General features: G+C 40.6%; 1 protein-coding gene across 1 annotated transcript in view; it reads left to right on the forward strand.

Moving 5' to 3' along the window:
* The window catches only part of clstn2a (calsyntenin 2a), a 369961-nt gene that overhangs the window by 134468 nt on the left and 210480 nt on the right, over positions 1 to 25013 (forward strand). The window contains exon 2 of the mRNA XM_057857289.1: positions 12231 to 12353. Coding sequence (XP_057713272.1) covers positions 12231 to 12353 — 123 coding nt within the window. The remainder of the gene's footprint in view (positions 1 to 12230; positions 12354 to 25013) is intronic.

Raw genomic sequence — 25013 nt, forward strand, 5'->3', positions numbered from 1 at the left:
CTGGGCAGCTTGACCGTGTGCATGGCATTATGGAGTCTGAAGACTACCAACAAATTTCGCAGCATAATGTAGGGCCCAGTGTGAGAAAGGTGGGTCTCCCTCAGAGGTCATGGGTCTTCCAGCAGGACAATGACCCGAAACACACTTCAAAAAGCACTAGAAAATGGTTTGAGAGAAAGCACTGGAGACTTCTAAAGTAGCCAGCAATGAGCCTAGACCTGAATCCTATAGAACACCTGTGGAGAGATCTGAAAATGGCAGTTTGCAGAATGGTCTAAAATCCCAGCCGAGCATTGTAAGAAACTCATTGATGGACACCGGAAGCGGTAGTTCGCTGTCATTTAGTATAAAGGTTGTGCTACCAAGTATTAGGCTGAGGATGCCAATATTTTCTCCGTCCAGATTTCATTTATTTTTTCATTCCCTTTTGTGTTTTTTCATTGCAAGCAAAAATAAATGAAGACATTACTATCAAAGCATTTGTAATTGCAATCAATTGCTGGAGAAATTGAGCATTACCTGAAATAATTGCAGGGGTTCAAATACTTTTGGCCAGCAGTGTGTGTATATATATTTTTTTATTTTATTTTATAAAGGGAGCATTTAAGTATTGAGCTTTGTCTAAAAGAGAAAAAAGTTGCATACCGTTTTTTCTTCAACATCAATAATAGTATTAAAAATGATAATAATAGTAAAATACTAATGATAACAAAAAAATATATCTATTGTTTGTAGCTCGGAAAGGCATGGGAAGAACCTGAGTTTTTTTTAGGTCCCGCCCCTTTTCAGTCCTTAAACTTTTCATGGCAGCGCATTCACTTCATAATATCATCATCATCATCATCATCATCACCACTGCCACCATCATCATCATTGCCCCCACCGTGGCAATTGACAACCAAACCTCATTTTCTTTTAGTGCATTTCTATTATTTTCCAAATATTATCGCCGAATGCATCCAAAGGTCATGTTGACACCAGACCCCCACGCAGACGCTGATACTTCTCCACTTGAGATTACCACTGTAAATATCTCGCCCCTCTCCCCTCATGGCGTGCATGTGGGCCCCTCTGCACTTATTAGATTGGACAGACGGCAAGTGGGAGGAAGTTTAATCCACGCTGTCAGTAATTATATTTGATGTGATCTGTGGTAATCTCCAGATCATCTGGTGTACTTAATCTTATTGTGGCACGGGGTTTACTTTCTTCTCCACACCCCGAGTGAGAACTCGGATTATAAAGATCCGATGAGAGAATTTGTGGGCTGGGTTTTCACCATCGAGAAAAGCAGGCGGTGAAGGTTGTATTAACATAACAGACGGCACTGTATGTGCTATATTTCCTCAAACAGTGGTCTGTTTATTTTTTTCCGTGTAGGTGACACGCTTCGGTATCTCTGTCTCAGATAATTGAGAGATGGTGTCGAGGTCACGTTTGAACGGAATACTCATGTGTTTTACGGGTATGACCTGCGTCAAATGTCTCCCTCTGTATATGCTAGACTCGTTATATTCCTCTCTGGTGGTTGTTCGTGCCCAGTGGTTAAAGTGGGTTTTGACAGGTGGGAGAGCCCTAAAATTCACTGTTGCGGCACAGTCAGAAGGATTATGTACATGTATTCTCAAAAGAGAAATACAGGTTAAATTAACAGGAAAAAGGCACATGGCTAACTAACACAAAAAAAAACAAAAAAAACAATAAACTAACAGTATAAAATAACGACTTGGGCAAAGACTAAAGTGAAAACAAAACCTATATAGACACAAAGAGGGGGAAAAAAAGACTTTGTTTTTGCCCTGTTTTTTTCATTGTCCTTCATCTTTAAGTTGGGTTTGAGGAGGATTAAACCAAAGGAAGTGAAATTTACTTAGGTGAAGAAGTTCTGTAATATTCAACAATTCATCAGGCCATGAAGAAGAATTTACATTTCAAAACAGCAAGCTGTTTTAGATTATATGCCTTGTGTAATGGCAAAATATTATACCAGTTAGTAGAGGCTGTGACCGTGACTGGCAGGATTGTTATGGAGTATATGAATATCTATGCTGGAAAACCTAATCTAAGTGCTAATATCTGATAATTTTGATGTTCTTCCCTTCCACCCTCCTCGCTCACTCTCTGTTTCGAAGACATTAACTCTTGGTTCTCCTCCAACTTCCTCTATTTATACTATTTTCGCTCTCTAATGACAATAACTTCTCTATCACCATCAACAATGTACCGATCTCTTCCTCTACTCAGGTTAAGAGTCTGGCTAGTATCCTTGACAGCACGCTGTCCTTCTGCTCCCATATTAACGACATCACCAGATAAGCCTCCTTCCACCATTGCAATATTTCTCGCGTCCTCCCTTCTCTCACCCGCCATACCGCTTCCACTCTTGTCTGTAGTCTAGTCACTTCCCGGCTCGATTACTGTAACTTACTTCGGTCTCCCAAAGCTCGGACCCCCACCACATCACCCCCATCCTCCGTCAACTTTACTGGCTCCCAGTCAAACAACGAATCAACTACAGGATCCTTGTCATTACCTTTAAAGCAGTTCATAGCCTGCTCCCTCCCAATTTATGCAATCGCCTCTATATGAACCGTCCCCCCGTTGACTTCGCTATTCCTCTATCTTCCACCTTTCGGTCCCCCGTGTCCGTCTCGCCACCTTCGGTTCCAAAGCGTTTAGTCACTTTGCCCCCCAGCTCTGGAACTCCCTACCCCGCGATTTTCGCAATATATCTACCCTCTCAATTTTTAAATCCAGATTCAAAACACACCTGTTTATTCTTTCTTACCCACCATGATCTTTATCACTGTTTTATATTGACCTTATAAATTTTTATTCACTTTTATCCTGCTTTTAGTCTAATTTTATGATTGTTTTGTTATTGTTGTTGAGCTATTGTGTTTAGAGCTGAAACAAGTACTCGAGCAACTCGAGTAACTCGAGTTTAAAAACTGATCCGAGTAATTTTATTCACCCCGAGTAGTCGTTTATTTTGACAGCTCTAAGCATCACGTTTTGCTCGGACTACTTTTAATGCGGGACAACACGCTGTCACGTGCGGGGAGGAAGAAGGGGGGGGAAAAAAACTTACTGCAGCCGACAGTCGCCACAAACGACGCCGACGTTGCTAAATACTAGCCCGCACGATGCTACGTTGGTAAAAAGTAGCGTCTGATGCGTCTCATAGAGATCTCATGTATGTTGAACTAGATGTGAAATGACAGACTCGGCCGCGTCTGGGCAGCATTAGTAAACAGCCGCCATCTTAAAGCAGTAGAGCGCTAAGAGCTAATAAAGAGCGCTAAGCGCTAATAAATAAGATTAACGTTACTGTCGCTACTAGCTCACGTCACGTTAGCCCTGCGGAGTGCTAGGTTTCAATTCATTATGACCACTGTCGATGCGTGGCTAACGTGTCTTACATACAGGCTTTAACATAACATAGCATTGTGGAGTGATGAGGGTGTAAAATAAAAACTTAATCATGCTAACTATCAATTTTAGCTCAGTAGTCATTGCTGGATAAAACACCAAGTAGCACTGGTCCTTAATGTGCTCCAATACAGCCTGTATCATACATTTATTTTGAACCAGGCATGAAAATGGGTCAGGGGTTAAAAAGGTGAGAAGGGTGTGGAGGAAATATGTTCCAGTACACTGTATTGTACACCCCAACAAAATATTGAGCTCTGTCGACCCACACTGTGTTTCAGCAGGGCCATGCAGAGACCGGTGGAGGGGCGGGTGCTCGTAGATCAAAAGGGACACATGAACAAGTATTTAATACACCTTAAAACAACATAACTTCAATTTTAACCAGCTTTAGATCATAATTGGCTGCGACTGTGACATACTTTAATTGGGAGGGGGCAACAGTGAATAGAAATCAAAACTGTCATCAACACTTTCTGGCTGTGACTCAGTCAGTCTGCCTCTTTTCTTCCTTCAACGTCTGCATCAAAACTTCCTTCCTCAACTTGTTCATCTGAGAACAAACCACATCAGATGGTCACTGAGCCACCAACAGCACAGTTTTCTTAAAACTATTATTTCATTATTATCCATACTTAACAACTCTAGCACCTAATGATTAATAAAGCAATGACATAAAAATCTTATAGAAAAATAACATTGTAATTGTGTTTATAATTGGATTTAATACCCGACTATCCTTGCAAACTTGTTCTTACCAGGTCTGCTATTCACCCAGCTGATGAGGTATCCACTGCCTTTAGCAGCCTCATCTAACTCCTTTTTTTCTTATCATAATTCTTACATTTTGAAGTGCTTGAAAACCATTTATAAATGATACTTTGGTGAAAGAAGTGAAAAAACATGTCTTATATATATATGTATCTTTTTTCCAATGTAAAATCTGAATAAATGCATTGAACACGCACAAAAAAATGGGGGTTGGGGCGCTACTTCGCGGTTTTCACTTATTGCGGCGGGTTCTGGTCCCCATTAACCGCGAAAAACGAGGGATCCCTGTATTTCTGAAAAGCTTTAAGAAGCAGGACTCATTCCCACCACTCGTCGGGCCGCTGTTGTGCCGACACCGGCCGTCAGCTCAAATCCAAGCCGAAAATAACGCGTCTCCGGCGGACGACGGGAGCGATGTGAGGCGCCCCCTCCATCCGAGAGAATGCCGCTTAATTTGACTCAACAGTGTGTTTCTTCGTTTATATTACCGCTAAATACACAAGCTTGACGCCAATTTAACGGGAGCCATTTTTTTTCATGGGAGATTTGGCTAGCTCTGGCAGTGTTCAACGCAAGCTGCAACGAAGGGCAGTAACTTTTTTATATCGCAAAACGTGAAAACGATTGAAACCATTACTCACCAAATTCAATCTGCTGGCAAATACAGGCAAGTGAGTATGCTGCGCTCTGGTCTGCCCCGATGTGGATAAGGCCTGCTTTTTGTTTTCGCTGCTTTGCAATGCAACCGAAGGCTCTCCGAGCACTCCATGTACACGCGTAAGGAGTGCGCGCGTTTGGAATAATGGAACGCAGCTTGGGCCGATGATTGGTTCTCGTCAGCGAAGCATCTAGAAGGATTTGCTGACTGTGTTCTTAAGTGCTCAGTTTACGTACTAAGTTAATCACATGATGATAATAGTAATAATTAAATAAAACCTCCCGACCCCCCCCCCCCAAAAGAATTTCTCCTCGGATCTACGCAATTCACGTAGGTCGCCCTTTTTGACTTCAAAACGGCGAATTTCGCCGAAAGGTGAGAGATTTTCATGCCTGTTGAACACTGCAAAAACTCAAAATCCTATCAGGACTTACAGTTTAGACTAACTTAAAACTTAACTAGAACTTAAATCTGGCTTGACACAAAGAGAAATTCAATTGAAACACGTGGGGAAAAAATCCTAACTTTTAAGTGATGTGTGTTATCAAGCATAACAGCATTTTTAGGTATGATATATATATATATATTTATTTATTTTTTAATAAGAGCTCAAAGTTTTTTGAGTGAAAGCAGTGAATTAGTCTTTTTTTTAAATTCTAGTTACATCTGAGATGCAATTGTTGGCTGTTTTCAACAATATACATCGAAAATAAAGACATTGATTGACTGAAAATGGTTCAAGATTAGATTAAATGTCTTGTTTTCTCATGTATATTTATAATTGCTCACCTAAAAATATATTTGTTTTATCCGATTACTCGATTAATCGATAGAATTTTCAGTCGATTATTCGATTACTAAAATATTCGATAGCTGCAGCCCTAATTGTGTTCCCATCTTTCTTGTGAAGCGTCTTTGCGTGTCTTGAAAAGCGCTCTTAGAAATAAAGTGCATTATTAGTAGAGGTGTGCATCGGCACTGCCCTCACGATTCGATTACGAGGGCCACGAGTCGATTCTGTTCGATTTGGCAATGCATCGCGATGCATTAAAGCCTGGGATGCATTAAAATAATAAAGCAAAGCATATTTTTCGTGAATCATGAGGCAACACAAGCGATCAGATATTAAACAACTTTTTATTGGCTCTTGTGTCACTCCTGGTTGAAGTCAAATGAAAATAGTATACTTTTAGATAAATATATTTAAAAAAAAACAAACAAAGAGATCACAGCATTTAATTAGTGCTTTGAATGAGACCAGGGTTTCTTTATTTTACACACAGTAGCAGCGTTTCACACAGTGCAACATCTGAATTCCTGCGCAAAATCAGTAATAAGTCGCTGTATTTTAGTCACAACGACCCTTCAATAAAAATATTCAAGTAAATATTAAAGAAAACGACAAAGAAAATATTGTAGTGCAGCAGCATCTTTATCGCAGTATCAATGTAGCGCCTCTCTAGTGTGGTAAACTATTGTGAGAGATGGCTAACCTGAGTTCTTTCCCTTTGTAAAAAAAAAAAAAAAAATCACAATTCAACTATATTATTACTATCTGTTATACTATGTTACATAGGCAATCGCTGTGAATTTGAAAATAATTGTTTTCTATTAAATTATCAGCGTTCGATTACTTTTCCCTTGTTTCTCACTATTGCAGTTTAAAATTGAAATTCAACACTCAAACCTTTTATCAAATGGCTTAATAAACACACCAGTTATGTATGAACTGTATACAATTAATGAAAAAAATAGGCAGATTAAATTAAATTTGTTCTCCAAAATATAAATTTCAACACAAATTGTCCACACACACAAGCTAAGCTAGGGGCCCAAGTTAATAAGTCTAAAGGCGGCAAAAATTAACTAAATTGTCTTGCGTTGCTGGCCAGATTCGCTGCTTCCGTGCATAGTAGCCTTAAACAAAATGGCTCCTTCACCCAAAGGCAAAAATGACTGAGGTACCTTAATGTATGCCATTTTCTCCAAACACTTCGAAAGGCAGATGTTCGTTGAAAAGGTGACGCTCCAACTCTCTCACGAAGCCCGTAGAATCATTCGCAGTCGTTGGCGTCGTCCTCCTCGTCGGCTTCGGTGTCGAGTGTCCCTTCTCCCGGTTAGTTCGTCCACAAACGCTTCGCTCACTTGTTTAGAAGGTCGCTAGACTTAGCCAAGTGTCTGGGCTCACCACGAGTAACCGTAAGCGTCTTTGTTAGCGACGGGCGTCGCTAGCTTCTGGGTTAGCGACGCGCGGCCGTTAGCCTCTGGGTTAGCGACCAGCGACTGTTAGCCGCTTTTTTTAGCGACCAGCTCCACTCGTCCCGCTTGAGTACACCACTCAAAGCCATCCAACAATGACGATTGACGTCCTCAAAGTCCTCCTTTTGAGCACTTTTGCCAAAAGTCATTCAAAAAAAGTCCACAACTGTCTCAGCTATTCCACTCGGCTGTTACCGGACGTCTTTCCCCTCAGCCTTCTAGAACTTTCCTCCCCCTCTCTGTCGCTCTCTCTCTCTCGCCCTTTCACGCAACCCCGGAAGTCCTTACTCCCAAACAGTCATGCAATAAACTTTTTTAAAAATTAAAAATACATTTTGTTTTACATATAATTGTGCAAAACATCTCAAAAAGGTGTTAAATTAAAAAAATATATTACAAACATGTAATGATTCTACAGAATACATTTTTTGCTCATAATATATAGTAAACACATAACTTGGTGGTTAATGAATGTAAACCTTTTAACTTTTATTTCTCCATCTATGAATATAACATTTGTTACATCAATCCAGGGAATGGATTGATATTTGAATGTAAAGTAGCTCCCTCTTCAGTAGAGCATAGATCTTGAGCCCGAACCGACCCGACCGAATTTCAGGCCGGGTCGGGCCTAAAATGTCAATTATTCACGATCGGGTCGGGTCGGGCCGGACTTCACGCTCGCTAACTTTTTAAAAAATAAATATATATTTGTATACTGAAACGATGTATGGGTGTTAAACTAAGGAATACTTGTTATAAAATAGATACAATTGGATAAAACAGAGAGAAGGCGCTTTGATAATCACAAACATGAGTCAGTGCATTGTTTGCGCACATGAACGCTGTGGCCACGCCCTCCTTTTAATCTTCCCCTCGCGCTTCGGCCTCTCCGCGAGTCGGCAACTGCATCCTCTTATTTCTTTTTTGGAATTTCGATATAGAGCAGCAAGAGGTGAAAAGCAAACTAAAGACGGGCGGATTGAAAAGGCAGGAATCCACGAGTGGTGTGTGGAAAGGATTTAAATCGATAGTGGAAGGTGCTACAGAAAACCTTGTCAGCCTTGCCGAATGCAACAAATGTGGCGCTTTGCTCTCGTACGAGAGCAGAAAGACTGGCACAATGACGCTGAGCAGGCATTTTAAAAACTGTACTGGCCTAAAAGATAATAGTCAAACATCGTTATTATCAATTGTTTCGAGGGCTGCACCTCTTCGTGCTAAGCAGGACATCGTGGAGTTCGTGGTGTTCCATAAAACGTCATTATTTATTTTGTTTCAGTGCTCCTTAAGGCAGTTTGTTCTTTTGTGTGTTCTGATGTGAGTCATTAAAATAAAGAATGTTATTTAAAAGTATTTTAGTTTATTTTTGAATATGCTGCTGTTCCTCTCCTTGTCAGAGAGGCGCGTATAGTGAGCATAATACCCCACACAGAAATATATTTAACAAACCTTTCCAGCGTTGTTCGTTGTGTAAATGCATTTATAATTATCATAAACATATGTAGACTATTTAAACATTTAGAAAACTTGTGTTTTTTTAATGCCAACTCGAAGAAATTAAAATAAATGTCTATTGCATTTTGCCGAGGAAATGACGCATGAACTATCCACCTGATAGAACAGACACACAAATATAAAAGATATAAATGTTTGCATCTTACAGTCTTGTTTAACTGGGAGATTGTGTTACAAAAGACAGGCTTTAATTTGTTATCATTATGCACATAGGCATCGTCACAAATGTGATCACACAAAACGGAACCATGCATCGCAACAGGCATTTCCTCCTCCGCCTGAGTCCCCACAAATAAAACGGGCTCGGGCCTACATATAAAACGCAACATTTCGGGCTTTTTTCGGGCTCGGGCATACAAATAAAAGATCAAATTTTGGGCTTTTTTTTCGGCTAGGGGCTGCAAGTTGAGTTAATTGCTCGGGCGGGTCGGGCTTTAATACACGCGTGCTGGTTGGGTCGGGCTGGATTTTTTAGGCCCGAACTAGGCTCTACTCTACAGGTAAACATGAGAATAATAATACAAATAGGGAAACCAAATCCGTTGCATCACCAGAATTGCGCAGGGAAGATTTTTGAACGTACCTATATATTTTAAAATGCGCTGAATCGATTCGACTTGTTGCCCGCATTGAATCGAATCGTCCATGCCCCGCATCGGGAAGCATTGCCGCATCGATTATTGTTGACACCATTAATTATTAGTATTATAATCACCGTTTTGGAATCTTGCGGAAACATTCAATTCATTCAAACGAAGACTGGCGGTTTACTGTCTCTGTAGATGCTGCGTTTAAAAGAAGGCATTGCAAGTAGTGGGTGATGCTGTGCTCTGATTTGTTAAGCATGTCTGCGTTTACATATGAGAGAGTTAACAGATTGTGCATGCAAATGATATCTAGTCTGCAGTGCTATCTTTACATACAGTCTATGGGTACAACTGCCAGTTTGAATTTGAGGTAGAGCGTTGCTCCAGGGTGGCGGAGCTCGGCTCAGGAGGGCTCCGCCCCACTTTGACCCCTGGTTGTGCCCACACACTAGTGTTGCACCAATACTAGCATTAGGACCGATACAGCGTTAAAATGACATCATCTGTGTTGTGGAGTACTAAGAAATAATTTGCAGATGATGCGTAACATGTACTCTTCAAGATTTAGTTTCTAGCCACTTGTTGCCCTACCCAAGATGGCCGCCAGATACGCACACAGCCTTAAAAAATGAATGGTTTGTATCCTTTCCCAAGCACCCATTCCCACCCCCCACAGCTCTGGCAAAGGGGGCCACTGTCATCCCCGGCCTATCAGTGCCCATATCAACCAACCCTCAGGGAAAGGACAAGGAGATGCGCAAACCATGCCCGCCCACCCATCTGGACCACGAGCCACCAAAGCAAACACCCGCCCAACGTAGCACACCGCAGGAGGCCCACAGCCTTCGACCAGGTCTTCGACTGGCAACAGCTACCCATTGGGTTGTGTGGTGAGGGTAGTGCAGTGGATGCATCAAAATGGCCCGGCTAAGAGGGCAGTGGAATCGCTGTCCATCTCACCCCCTCGTCGTAGCTCCCCCATGGAGTATAATGGATGTGGTGCATTAAAATAAGTGCGGAAATGGCAGGGCGGGTGGTGGGTGGGCAACTGTCACTGTTGATTCTGAGACCCAAAGTTAAACGATTCAATTGCAGGGCTTGCTACGCAGACATATAAATGGAACGCTCTTGCTCCGATGACGTCGGCACTTTCACACGTCACTTTGGGCATGTGCAGTCGGCCAGTTGCTGCAACTCAACATTCACAATGGCAAACATGGCGGAACGTCAGCTTGTTCTTTGTGTGGTGCGCCATATATTTGTATGTTTTTGTGCCTTTTGAAGCAAAAGCTACTGATATAGAAGCATTTTACAAAAAAATGGGTGGACGCCATTGCTTCGAGTGGACGGGTATGTTGTCTTCCGGTCTGAGGAGGCTGTTGTAAAGGAAGTGCATCATTGGCTGTCACCTTGTAAAACTGCACTGTCTCCTAGGGCCTGGCATGAATACTACATCGTTTTGCGCATAATTTCGAGATTGTTGGAACTGAGACAGAATCATGTAAATCAGGGGTCGGGAACCTAACCCTAACCTAACCCGACATGACAGAGGCAGACACGCCCCCTCATCTGTGTCAGTAGCGTCTATGGTAGCGATCATGGATGTATTAAGAAGGGAGTGATTCGTTTTCGTGCACACTCCATCGGCTAAAACCCCCAGTGGACCCCGTTCCTCTCCCCCGGACCACACTGCGACCTAAAACTAAAGCTGTCACTGTGTTACCCTACCAAGAAATAGCGAAAAGAAAGGCAGAAAATAATGTTTTTTTTGGACAGGTGGGAGACGGAATATCTGTTTATATATGGAAAAGACAGACCTTTTTGACTTGTTTGCGGAGCCAACGTGTCAGTAACCAAGAAGTACAATATTAGACGACCTTCTGAAACAAAACACCAGGACAAATATAAGGACATGAACACGACTGAAAGGAGCCAGAAGGTAAAGGAAATGAAAAGATCAACTTTTCTCCTCAATGAAGATGACGAAAACGTCTCACAAGAGACGTCTGTCTGACGAACACCTTTGTTCGATAACGAAGGTTTCCATAGCTCAAACCCTGAGCCCCGACATTGATGAACTGGCATCCATGAAAAAATGCCAGGTGTCTGGCTTGGACACACCACTGTAGATCAGTGTGTCGCAAAATGAGCAGTAAATACATTTTCTATGCGCTTTTTCTTGCTACTCCAAGGCCTGAATGGTTGATTTATTCTTAGTTATGTTTTTTTTTTTTTTTTTTTCCAAATTTTATTAGCCTGTGTAAGAAGCTAATTTTGACATTTATCTCAGAAGCTGCAAACAGAAAGGAGGCATTCAATTTTTATTTACATTTTATTTAATATGCCATTGACGTTTTTTTTAAAAATTATTATTACTATTGTTATTATTAGTAGTATTATTAGCATCTCGATTTTGCACGCCTTTACTTTTAAGTTATATAAGCCTTGCTTGTTCAATATTCATTGTTAAATAAACATTTGTTTGGTTCCATATTAAAAGGTTCATTTGTTCAACATTGGCCTGCGGCTTTGTTCAATTTAAAATTTTGGCCCACTGTGAATTTGAGTTTGACAGTCCACTGGTTTAAATGATTCAACAGTTTAGTTTTTTTGTTTTCTTAAAAATCTGCACAAATATTTAACATCGATAATATAATAGTGGCTGCTTGTTGTTTATTTTCTGGAAAATTTCTCTTTGTCTCTGAGGAAACGACGAACACAACACAAATCAAAGTTGTTTTTTCACACATTTCTGATGACTGAAACTATCTCTGAGATCAGTCACAAAGAAGGAACTGTCATAAAATAAGGTTTGTCCTCATTTCGGGATTTTTTTTCAAATGGACTCAGGATGTTGAGATGACAATGTGCAGTGGACAGAAACGTGAATTACAAAAACAATCCGTGCAACCCTTGCTTTAAATTGAAATGTGCATTCAAGTATAACGTTAAACACGAGCGAAAAAGATGAATATCTTCCTGTCTCTTTTTCTCCCCTATCACAGTCAACAAGCACAAACCGTGGATAGAAGCTTCTTACCATGGCGTGATCACGGAGAACATGGGTACTGTGCTGTTGGACCCTCCGCTGGTAGCTCTGGACAAGGATGCGCCAGTCCCCTATGCAGGTAGCCACGCACGCACCTAAAAATCATATCAAATAAAAATAGAATGAATGTTCTACTGTGTAGAAACTTTGAACACAATTTGGGACAAAACTTGTCTTCCCATTTGTTTTCTCTGTTTTTCCCAGAGGAAATAATACTGTATGCAGGGGTGGCAAATATACTCACCATCTATCAAAGGCATAGGTATGCATAGGGGCGGTGGGGACATAACACTAGAAACTTTTCAGGATGCTCAAATTGTCCCCACCAACTTTCAAGCAACCGAATTTGCATTATATAATGACTTCAGTTACAGTGGGGCAAATAAGTATTTAGTCTACCACTAATTGTGCAAGTTCTCCTACTTGAAAATATTAGAGAGGCTTGTAATTGTCAACATGGGTAAACCTCAACCATGAGAGACAGAATGTGGAAAAAAAACCCAGAAAATCACATTGTTTGATTTTTAAAGAATTTATTTGCAAATCATGGTGGAAAATAAGTATTCGGTCAATACCAAAAGTTCATCTCAATACTTTGTTATGTACTCTTTGTTGGCAATAACGGAGGCCAAACGTTTTCTGTAACGCTTCACAAGCTTTTCACACACTGTTGCTGGTATTTTGGCCCATTCCTCCATGCAGATCTTCTCTAGAGCAGTGATGTTTTGGGACTGTCGTTGGGCAACATGGACTTATAAATCCCTCCACAGATGTTCTATGGGGTTGAAACCTGGAGACTGGCTAGGCCACTCCAGGACCTTGAAATGCTTCTTACGAAGCCACTTTTTTGTTGCCCTGGCTGTGTGTTAGGGATCATTGTCATGCCAAAAGACCCAGCCACATCTCATCTTCAATGCCCTTGCTGATGGAAGGAGATTTTCACTCAAAATCTCTCAATACATGGCCCCATTCATTCTTTCCTTTACACAGATCAGCCGTCCCGGTCCCATTGCAGAAAAACAGCCCAAAGCTTGATGTTTCCACCCCCCATGCTTCACAGTGGGCATGGTGTTCTTTGGATGCAATTCAGTATCCTTTCTCCTCCAAACACGAGAACCTGTGTTTCTACCAAAAAGTTCTATTTTGGTTTCGTCTGACCATAACACATTCTCCCAGTCCTCTTCTGGATCATCCAAATGCTCTCTAGCGAACCGCAGACGGGCCTGGTTTTGTACTGGCTTCAGCAGGGGGACACGTCTGCCAGTGCAGGATTTGAGTCCCTGGCGGCGCATTGTGTTACTGATAGTAACCTTTCTTAGTGGGTCCCAGCTCTCTGTAGGTCATTACTTAGGGCCCCCCGTGTGGTTCTGGGATTTTTGCTCACCGTTCTTGTTATCATTTTAACGCCACGGGGTGAGATCTTGCATGGAGCCCCAGATCGAAGGATATTATCAATGGTCTTGTATGTCTTCCATTTTCTAATAATTGCTCCCACAGTTGATTTCTTTACACCAAGCGTTTTACCTATTGCAGATCCAGTCTTCCCAGCCTGGTGCAGGTCTACAATTTTGTCTCTGGTGTCTTTCGACAGCTCTTTGGTCTTGGCCATAGTGGAGTTTGGAGTGTGGCTGACTGAGATTGTGGACAGGTGTCTTTTATACCGAAAATGGGTTAAAACAGGTGCCATTAATACAGGTAACGAGTGGAGCCTCGTTAGACCTCGTCAGAAGAAGTTAGACCTCTTTGACAGCCAGAAATCTTGCTTGTTTGTAGGTGACCAAATACTTATTTTCCACTCTAATTTGAAATATATGTTCTTTAAAAATCAAACAATGTGATTCTCTGTTTTTTCCACATTCTGTCTCTCATGGTTGAGGTTTACCCATGATGACAATTACTGGCCTCTCTAATATTTTGAAGTGGGAGAACTTGCACAATTGGGTGTTGACTAAATACTTATTTGCCCCACTGTATATAGGTAATTTAGATCGTCTTCCCATATGTTGTAAGGATAGAAAACACCCTACCATTATTAAGTGAATTTTCATTACGTTTATATTTACATTGACCCCTTTTCACTTGCTGAATGTGCCAGTCCATTGTTTCCCCCTCATACGCATTTTTGATCGGCTGAAGACTTGACCCCCCTCACTCCAAATACAATATGCCGCCTCCTCCGCCCGTTTCGAAGTCAAAGGATATTAGAAGTTTTTCTTCCGCCAGCAGCCACTGTAAGTAATGTAAAACGACGTCGTCAATGTTGTGGAGGTGGCGAACACACCAATTTTGCTACTAAAAGTCCGACCTGCATCAGCGTTAGCATACATTAATCGGTTGGAATTTCTCGCACTCAAGGAGGAAGTTTTTTTGAGAGAAATATCCTCCTGTATGTTTTCTACTATTGACGTTAATTAAACTGTAAGAAATGTAGTGAACCAAGGCTTAGCCCCTTCTCCCCGTTTTTCATTTTTATTTATGTGGTTTCAAAGCAGCCCAAAGGAGCTTTCATTTATTGTTGAGTTTGGCTGTGCTTGTGGACAAAAGCAGCAGTGTTTTACCTGAAGGAAGGCTCCATTTATATTTATTTTTGTTATTCCCTGACTAAGAGATAAGAGGTTTATTGTGATATTTCATTCATTTAGGAAGGCATTTTTGAGTGGTCTTCAGGAAAATGTTTTTTTTTTGTTTTTTTGTTTTTTTTTGCATAGTTACGAGATTATTAATAAGCTTGTATTTCTTGTGTATATCAATATAATTTGTGTTCAAATATTGCAATTTAAATTTGCTTAAAAAATCCAGACATTTATTCTAGAGGTTTTCAATCGTTTTTGAAAACAAATGTTTGAATCGAACGGCGTATCACCTGAACTAATACTTAAGCACTGCAAAAACTCACCTCCTTAACATCTGGAAGGGGAAAAAAAACGTAAATTCCCTTGTTTTCAGTGTAAATCTACTAGAAATAAGTGAAATTATCTTCATGTAATTCAAGTAAATTTTACTCAGATTTCTTGAAATAAGAAAAATAGCTAGCTGAAAATAACTGACTTATTTGAAACAAAATGTTTGTATATTTAATCTAAAAAAAACCTGTTCGTCAGAAATGTTCTTAATTCACAAATAGATATTGTTCAAAACATTATTTGAAAGCATTTTTGTCCTAGATTTAGGTGAAAAGTTACCAACCCTTGGATGTATGGGCTTAATAAGAATGTATAGTAATATTTACTTAAAGTAAATGGAATAATTTGACACATTAATCTGTTAACTAGCGTTTAACAAGATGGAGAAAATTATTTGACTAGATTAAAGAAAAATGATCAGATTAAGTTAGTATAAATCAATACAGATTAATTTTGTTAATCATTTAGTCTGTCAATTAATTTGGTTAATATTGGTGAGAAATGTAGCCGTGATCCCCGTTCACCCAATCTGTTTGGTCTTATTAATGTCCCATCCCCAGCAATCTTCTCTGGAGTAGAAACGAGTAATTGTATGAAAAAAAATTCTTCCATCACTCTTGGTCTTATTGGATTGACAAAAAGTTCTTGTTTTTCTTTTAGGGTCACAGTATTTGTAAGGACTCTTACAGCTCCTTAAAACTTATACTAAAACTAAGAAAACAAATCAACAACCTTCCTATTGTTCTAAAGACCTTCTGATGCATGAATTATAAATCAAGATTTTTTTCTGAAGTGTTTTATTCTTCTTACGACATGAAAATGATGTTCAATTTTTCAAAAATAGGATTTATTTCCATTAAGAGACAGACATCTCCAATCCAGTGGACTCCCTGCACCTGCACACTCAACGTAAAATGATGTAAATTTACTATAAAAAATGAATTCATTTGTGTAGGGCTGCAGCTATCAATTATTATTTAAGTAATCGATTAATATATCAAATAGTTAGAATTATCAAGCAATCAGATTAGGAATATTTAATGCGTTGCAGATTAATTTTAGGAGATGTAAAACAAAGGCTTGCTAATATTGCACCTTCAAATTATGTGGAATTGCACTTTCATTTCCCAAGAGCAATAAATGTATTTAAAAATAAAATACCTGAGCTTACCATCAAACGGTATAAAAGAAAGTAATAAATGAGGATTGAAGTATAACAAAAGAACAATTGGTTAATTTGTGCAGCAAAGGTCCGCTATCTTAAATGCTATTAAAAATGCTAACTTTTTTTTTTTTTTTTTTAAATTATTATTATTTTACAATGCTCTTAACAAATTGTTCAATGACATATTTGCACAAAAAAGCTAAATATAGCTCTAAACTAAATTATAAATGCATAAACAATCATATTAGCTCAAATAAAAACATTCAACCTTATGTTGGTCTTAACAGGGAGCAGCTGGATCCAGCCACGTTAGATGAGTGGTGTCATATGCACTGTTACCACTAGAGGGCAGTGTGTCCACCCAAATCAATTAAACTTAGTGCAAACACTTTCAAAACAAACCATTGCCACTCCACTCTTATTAAACGAATCTTCAAAGCAGCAAAATTTGATTCAAAGCTTTTTTCGAACCAAATTACGCAAGTTAATCGATTAATCGTTGCAGCACTAAACTTGTCTACTATTGTGAATAAAAATCCCTTTTATGCTTGGATAAACATTTCAACAATGTTTGGGAAATTCCAACACTACAAGCAAAATGTATAGTCCTGAATAGAAAGCCAATGAAACTTCTAGTTAGGAGTCTTGGGACTCCTACACCTTAGGACCAATGTCTGTGTTGTTGTCTGGCAGCCACACATCATCACCGAAACTGGATGGAATTTCTGTAAACTGACAAAATCACAAAGATGAAAAAAAATTGTCTGCGTTAACTAAAACCACTCAAACATATATAGGTTTTCACAATTTAAAGAGGATAGCATGCAAACAGTGACAGAAGGGGGAAAAATAAGAAAGTGAACCCTCTGCCCAAGGAGACTTAAAGAGCAATTTAAACCAATTTTCACCAAACATTGAGTCAGGTGGGTGCCCAATCACTGATGAGTAATTTAAAGCTACCCTGCCCACTATAAAAAACACACCTGTAAGAAATGACTTGACGAGAAGAATTGTCTGATGTGCATCTTGGCTCGGTCAGAAGGCTGTCTGAAAAGCTGCGATCAAGGACTGTTTATTAGTGTAAAGCTGGGAAAGGATACTCAACCATCTCTAAAAGTATGCATGTTCATCAATGGACAGTCAGAGAAGTTGTCTAAAATGGACAGAGTTTGGCACTGTTGTTTCTCTCTCAAGGAGTCCACCAAAGTTAACGCCAAGAGTTCAGCGCAGAATACTCAGAGAGGTAAAAAAAGAACCCTAGAGTGTCTGCTAAAGACTCACAAAAATCACTGGCACAGTTCAATATCTCTGTGCATACATCAACTATATGTAAAACTATGGCCAAGAATGGTGTTCATGGGAGGACTCCACGGAGGAAGCCACTGTAGTCTAAAAAACATTGTTGCTCGTTTAATGTTCGCAAAAAGGCACTTGGACACACCACAGAAGTTTTGGCAAAATATTTTGTGGACTGATAAAACCAAAGTTCAATTGTTTGGGAGTAACACACAACTTCATTGTTGGAGGAAAAATGGAACAGCTCACCAACATCAATACCTCATCCGCACTGTGAACTATGGTGGAGGGAGCAACATGATTTGGGGCTGTTTTGCTGCCTCAGGGCCTGGACCACTTGCAATCATTAATGGAAACCCAAGGCTGTCTGTCACACAGTTGAAGCTAAAAAGAGGATGGATGCTGCAACAAGACAATGATCCAAAACACAGACGTAAATCAACTTCAGAACAGTTTCAGAAGAAAAAAAAAAAAACACGTTTTGGAGTGGCCAAGTCAAAGCCCAGACTGTAACCCCATTTAGATGCTGTGGCATGACCTAAAGACAGCGATTCATGCCAGACATCTCAGGATGAATGGGCCAAGATTAGTCCTGATCGATGTGCCAGACCGATCTGCGGTTACAGGAACCGTCTGGTTGAAGTGAATGCTGACAAAGGGGGGCTACAAAATATTTAATGCGATGCTTCACTAACTTATTTCCCCCCTTCTGTCATTCTTTGCATACTATCCTCATTAAAATATGAAAACTTTTAATTGTTTGGGTGGTTTTAGTTCAAGCGGACAGTTTTTTTCATCTGTGCGATTTTGACAAAAATCAAATCAACATTTGATGGTGATTTAATGCAGAAATGTGATAAATTCCAAAAGGTTCAGATACTTTTTCATACCACTGTACACCAAAAAACTGGCTGGTTGTGGGTTCGACTCTCTGCCCTGAGGACCTCGTTTAAGTAACTTTGAGCAAGATATTAAACCCCACGTTTCTCATTGTGCTGCGTCACCAGTAGGTAGATGAGGATATAGTGTGAAGCGCTTTGAGGGCCTTAAAAAGGTGAAAAGGCGCAGTACAAGTGTAATTCCATTTACCATTACCATTTAACCAATCAGAGGATTGGGTGAATACTAGTGCAGGAGACAGCAAGCAGGAGAGAGGCGAGGCTGCATCGGAGCCGAAATAACCCAGTTTTAAATTGATTTTTTCTTATCAGTTGGTCGGATTTAAAAAAAAAAAAAAATACCGGTGCAGATAGACGTCAGATTTCCAAATATTGGTGTCGATAATCGGTCTATCTCTACCGTTGGCGTCGCTCTTCGACACCCCTTGCTGTAGACGATTGTTAAAATGATATAAATTAGGAAGGACCTGCAGCATTTTTCTCGTGTCTCCTTGGTAGCTATTGTGAGTGTTTCATTCTCCACACATTTAGGGAAAGATATATAGCCAGTCAGCAGCACTGCAGCTCCTCTCGGGGGCAATAGCTCACCAGAATTGACCTTTTGCCATTCAGCAAACAGAGTGTTAATCACGGAGGCGGTGGAGGAAAAGGAAAAAAAGAAAAAGTATCAAAACTAGTTTTCTTTGTGTCTGCCTTTTTAAAGCCCGCCGGCTTCTCATTTAAGATTCAGTCAGGAAGCTAAGCTGTCTTGGCTAATGGTTCTGTATGCGCTCAAGGTATGACTTTATTGGCTCTCTAATGCCCGTAAGGAAAATTTTAGAAGCGTCTTCACACTCATCAAGGTCAAACGTGTTTACTGAGTGGCACAGACGAAACGACGTCTGAAGCGGTGCCCAAAAAACCCCCCCCAAAAAAAAAATCATTAAAAAAAAAAATTAAGTCAACTTGAAAATGCAATTTCTGGAGATATTGAGATTGTAGCTTTGCTTTTATGGTTGGTACTATATTTGGCCACTTTCTCTTGATTTAACTTTCAGGGTTATTTCCTGTTGCTTCACGTCACTTTCTGTTGATTATGGGGTTTTTCGTGATCACATCATGTTAAAATTGAGGCATTTTAGGGTCACTTCTTGTTGTTACCGGGTCACTCCCTATTGATCTAGGGTCTTTTCATCTTCACTTCTGTTGTTAGCGCTGTACTTCTCAAATAGTGGGGCGCTCAGCGATGTGCGGGAGGTGATGTGATCTCAGGGAACATACTTTTTTCCAGACTAGTATAAAGTGTATATACACATCCACTCAATAGTTGGCAGTGGCGCTCTCATTTTCAGAGCGTGCGCAGTTTTTTTTAACCGAACAACAGATAGAAGAGCTAAGACGAGGAAATATGACAAAGCGTACGAAGCGTATGGCTTCACTTTTAATACAGAGGGAGACTAGGACAGACCTGTATGTTTACCGTGTCTAAAAATGTTGGCAGCGGACAACATGAAGACTAATCAATTAAGACGTCACTTAAAGCCGCTTGATTTTTTTATTTCCCCTGCCGAAATGTGCCGAGTATTGCCAACAATCGTCCTGCTTTGTGAGTGTTACATCCAGAAGTGAGTAGAGTAGCCAAAAATTGTACTCAAGTAAGAGTCGCGTTACTTCAAAAGTGTTGTTTTTGGCAGCCATTTTAATTTTCGTTTTAGTCTTTTGGACGAAAATACCTATTAGTCTTAGTCATATTTTACTCGTTTCAAAATGAGTTCATCTTCGTCTAGTTTTAGTCGACAATTCTCGAAATGTTTTCGTCTATAAACTTATCAATTTTAGTCCATGAATAAACAAATGAATAAATAAAAAGTTTCCAACAATTTCGAATGAACATGACAGACGAGCACATCTTGTCTTGTAGAGTCTACAAGCACATCACCATTTTTCATGATGATAATAAACACTCAGCAGGAAAACAGCACATTATTTGCAATTAAATAAACTCACCTGAAAGCTACGAACTGTATGTAAAATGTTTTCCAAAAGTTTTAGAAGACGAGTCACTGCGCTAAACGCTAACGCGAACATTATGCTAACATGAATGCTGTGCTAACGTCACAACTTAGTTTAGTGTGTGATGATCACTCAGCACAGACTTTTAAAGGCTAAAGCAACATTGCATTGCCAAGATAAGAAAACAAAACTTACCAAGCAGCACCTGACACGTTTCACAAAAGGAGCCTGGAATGGGCACACGCTTAAGCCTGTGTATTGGGCGAGGGGGGTGGGGACCACGCTGCACGTCACATGAGTGACACGACCAGACGCTGCTAAATGCGTTCTAACTACACATACAATGAGAAAATATCACACATTGTGAATTTATGACGGAAACTATGGCTAATTTTCATCTCGTTTTTGTGTCATCAGATGACAACATGGTGTTTTAGTCTCCCGAGTCCCAAGACACGTTTTCAGCGCGCCATCGTGACGTCATCGTCATGAAAAAATTGTTCGTTGACGAAATATTTTCGTTATGGTCATCGCTGACGAAAACAACACTGCTTCAAAATAATATTACTCAAGTAAAAGTAGTCATGCAAAGAAATTTACTCAAGTACAGGTAAAAAAGTATCCAGTGAAAAGAATACTCAAGTAATGAGTATAATTGTGGGTAACTGCTTAGGCCTATTTATTTATTGGCAAACAATGGCATTTTTTTCTCTCAGCACAAACTTATGTTTCTGAACTGTTATATTGGTACTGTACAATAATTCATTACATAACCATATTAAGCCAAAGAAATACACAAAAAAAAAAAAAAAAAAAAAATCATTGAATTCCAGCGAGGGAAAGAAAAAAAGAAATGAAGCATTATTCGTCCAAAGAGCATGCCTGCCCTCTAGTGGAGAAAATAGTTCCTGGTTTGAATAGTGAATAGTTCCTTCATAGTTATTATTATAGTTTTCTGCGGGCAGACGGTGCCTTATAAAAATTGGGAGAGAGGTTTAAATCTGATCTTTCGATTCATGTTGAGGGCAGGGCTCATGTCAAATACTTTATTTTATACGGTGCTTTATAGACGCCACGTTTTTGAACAGGCTGGCGTGATAATTTCTTGCGCCGGTGTAATTGAATCATGTGATTTTTGTTGCGACGTCTCATTGGTGAAATTGGTAGAGCTACTCTTGGCATCCCTGGCAAAAAAAAAAAAAAAAATCTAATGTGGAATAAAGAGAAAAAATGTAACGACTCTTGTGTAGCCCAAAATAGCGGTGTAAGAGTTGCGTTTTTTCTTCACAAATCTGCTCAAGTAAAAGTAAAAACTATGGGTTAGTCAAAGTACTCTTAGAAGTACGTTTTTCTCAAAAAGTTACTCAAGTACAGTGCCCTCCATAATTATTGGCACCCCTGAAAAAGATGTGTTTTTTAGCTTCTAATATATATATTTTTATTCAAATAATATAGGACCTTAATGGAAAAAAGAGAAAAATCCAACCTTCAATACAAGTCCATTCATTCAATGGGGAAAAAATCCTACTTAAAGAAAAAATTATTTGACATCAAATAATGTGTGCCGCAATTATTAGCACCCCTGGTGTTAATACTTTGTACAACCCCCTTTTGCCAACAAAACAAGGTCTTGGGACTTAGATGGCCATGGGAGGAGCTTGATTTTGTGTCTGGTGAACCATTTCTGTGTAGATTTGGCCATATGCTTAGGGTCATTGTCTTGCTGAAAGACCCAGTGACAACCCATTTTCAGCTTTCGGGCAGAGGGCAACAGATTTTGATTTAAAATGTCCTGGTATTTCAAAGCATTCATGATGCCATGCACCCTAACAAGGTTCCCAGGGCCTTTGGAAGCGAAACAGCCCCACAGCATCACTGACCCACCCTCATACTTCACAGTGGGTATGAGGTGCTTTTCAGCATGCGCATCTTTCTTGGCACGCCAGACCCACTTAGAGTGTTTGTTGCCAAAAAGCTCAATCTTGGTCTCATCTGACCAAAGCACATGGTCCCAGTTGAAGCCTGGGACCGTGTGTATTTTTGTGTCCCACAGGCCAAAAAGGCCCGGTAGGCCTCCTTCTTCAGTTTGACGGCATCCCTTACCGCTGGTGTCCACCAGCGGGTTTGGGGATTGCCGCCACGACAGCCACCAACTACCTTACGGCCACAGCTCCGATCGGCCGCCTCAACAATGGAGGTGCGGAACATGGCCCACTCGGACTCAATGTCCCCCACCTCCCCCGGGACAAGGGAGAAGTTCTGCCGGAGGTGGGTGTTAAATCTCTTTCTGACAGGGGATTCTGCCAGATGTTCCCAGCAGACCCTCACAATACGTTTGGGCCTGCCAGGTCGGGCCAGCATCTTCCCCCGCCGTCGGAGCCAACACACCACCAGGTGGTGATCAGTTGACAGCTCCGCCCCTCTCTTCACCTGAGTGTCCAAAACATGCGGCCGCAAGTCCGATGACATGATTGCAAAGTCTATCATCGAACTGCGGCCTAGGGTGTCCTGGTACCAGGTGCACATATGGACACCCCTATGTTTGAACATGGTGTTCGTTATGGACAAACCGTGACAAGCACAGAAGTCCAATAACAGAAAACCACTCGGTTTCTGATCGGGGGGGGGGCGTTCCTCCCAATCACACCCCTCCAGGTCCCACTGTCATTGCCCATGTGAGCGTTGAAGTCCCCCAGAAGAACGAGGGAGTCCCCAGAGGGGGCGCTCTCCAGCACACCCTCCAAGGACTCCAAAAAGGGTGGGTATCCTGAGCTGCTGTTCGATGCATAAGCGCAAACAGCAGTCAGAACCCGTCCCCCCACCCGAAGGCGGAGGGAGGCTACCTTCTCGTCTACCGGCGTAAACCCCAACGTACAGGCACCAAGCCGGGGGGCAATAAGTATGCCCACACCTGCTCGGCGCTTCTCACCATGGGCAACTCCAGAGTGGAAGAGAGTCCAACCCCTCTCGAGAGGATTGGTACCAGAACCCAAGCTGTGTGTGGAGGAGAGGAGAATAAGTGGCAAATACACAAGAATGTGTAACATTTTACTGAAACATTTTTCTAATAGAAATAAAATATATTGGTATATATTGGCATTTAGGTTGTTGTTCTGCCTTTGGCAATATGTGTTAAAGCAGGGGTCCCCAAACTTTTTCCTGTGAGGGCAACATAACTTTTCCCTTCTCTGATGAGGGCCTGGGGTCAGATTGTAACAGAAAAAGTGTGACGATTGCAGGAGTGCCTAAATGTAAAAAAAATTTTTTTTTTTCAGAAAGCCACAATCAAATAACCCTTTCTGGATTCTTCACGGAACAAAAGTAAATAAAATAAAAATAATAATATAATATAATAATAAATAATAACACTATTAATTAAATAGATAATAACCAAATAACCCTCTCTGAGTTTTTCACAAATAAAGGCCAGGAAATAAATAACACTATTGAGAAAAAAAAAATTCAAAATGCTCTCTGGTATTGTTCAGGGGGCCGGACCAAATTGGGGACCCCTGTGTTAAAGTGTATTATTTACCATTACTGTATATCGAAATGCATGCCTTTTAGTTTTTATGGTGCTTTCACGCTCAAGTGGGGGCGCCCTTGCGCTTCCTCACGCGAATAAGAATGCACTCACGTGAAGAAGAGCGCACTTACACGCGAAGAAGTGCAGCTGTCACAAGCGAGTGAGCGAGTTAGTGAGAGAGGCAAACACTGGCAGTGCTACGAGCCTACGTTCTTTGTCAATGTTTGTAAAATATCTACAGAGGCAAAGCCTGTATGTATCATCTTTTGTGTTGTTGTTGTGTGTTTCTACTCGCAATCAGACACTTAAATCCAGTTGTGTAGTGGTTTTAAAGATGTGCTAATGCTCGCGAACACATGCTAACCGATTGTTATTACTGTGTTAGCAGCTAATCATCGCTGATTTACGTTGATGCAAACCTGTTTGTTATTGCGGACAAATTTGATTTGTTTCATTTCTATTTTTAGTTTCACTCTTCAAGTGATGGTTGAATAAAGTCAGCAAATTATAACAATGTCTTCTGCATTGTCATCGGGAGTTTAGCTAGCTGTATAGCCAGGACTGAGCCTTAGCGTCTCAGTGAGGACAGTGCAGTCATATTCCCTCCCGATGCAGTTATCTCCATCTTGCGATGACAGCAAGTCGCTTTGTTCTCGCGGCAGCCACGTTGTCGCGCCGTTGACGTTTCTGGGTTATACTGTCATTCCGTGTTGGCCCTCATTATAGTAGAGAAGACGGAGTAGATATAATCTACACAAAGAAACTGTAACCCGATCGACTCACAGCCTCAAAAAGTAAGGGTTACATTACGTCAGAAACTCGTTTGGTACGCCTCCGTTCCGAACCGAGCACCACGTACCAAAACGGTTCAATACAAATACATGTACCGTTACACCCTTAATACATATAGTGTAGTTAGCTTCGGCTTCTCCCGTCTGCCCTTTTCATTTCGGGTTAA

Source organism: Corythoichthys intestinalis, chromosome 14, assembly GCF_030265065.1.
Source record: "Corythoichthys intestinalis isolate RoL2023-P3 chromosome 14, ASM3026506v1, whole genome shotgun sequence".
NCBI lineage: Eukaryota > Metazoa > Chordata > Actinopteri > Syngnathiformes > Syngnathidae > Corythoichthys > Corythoichthys intestinalis.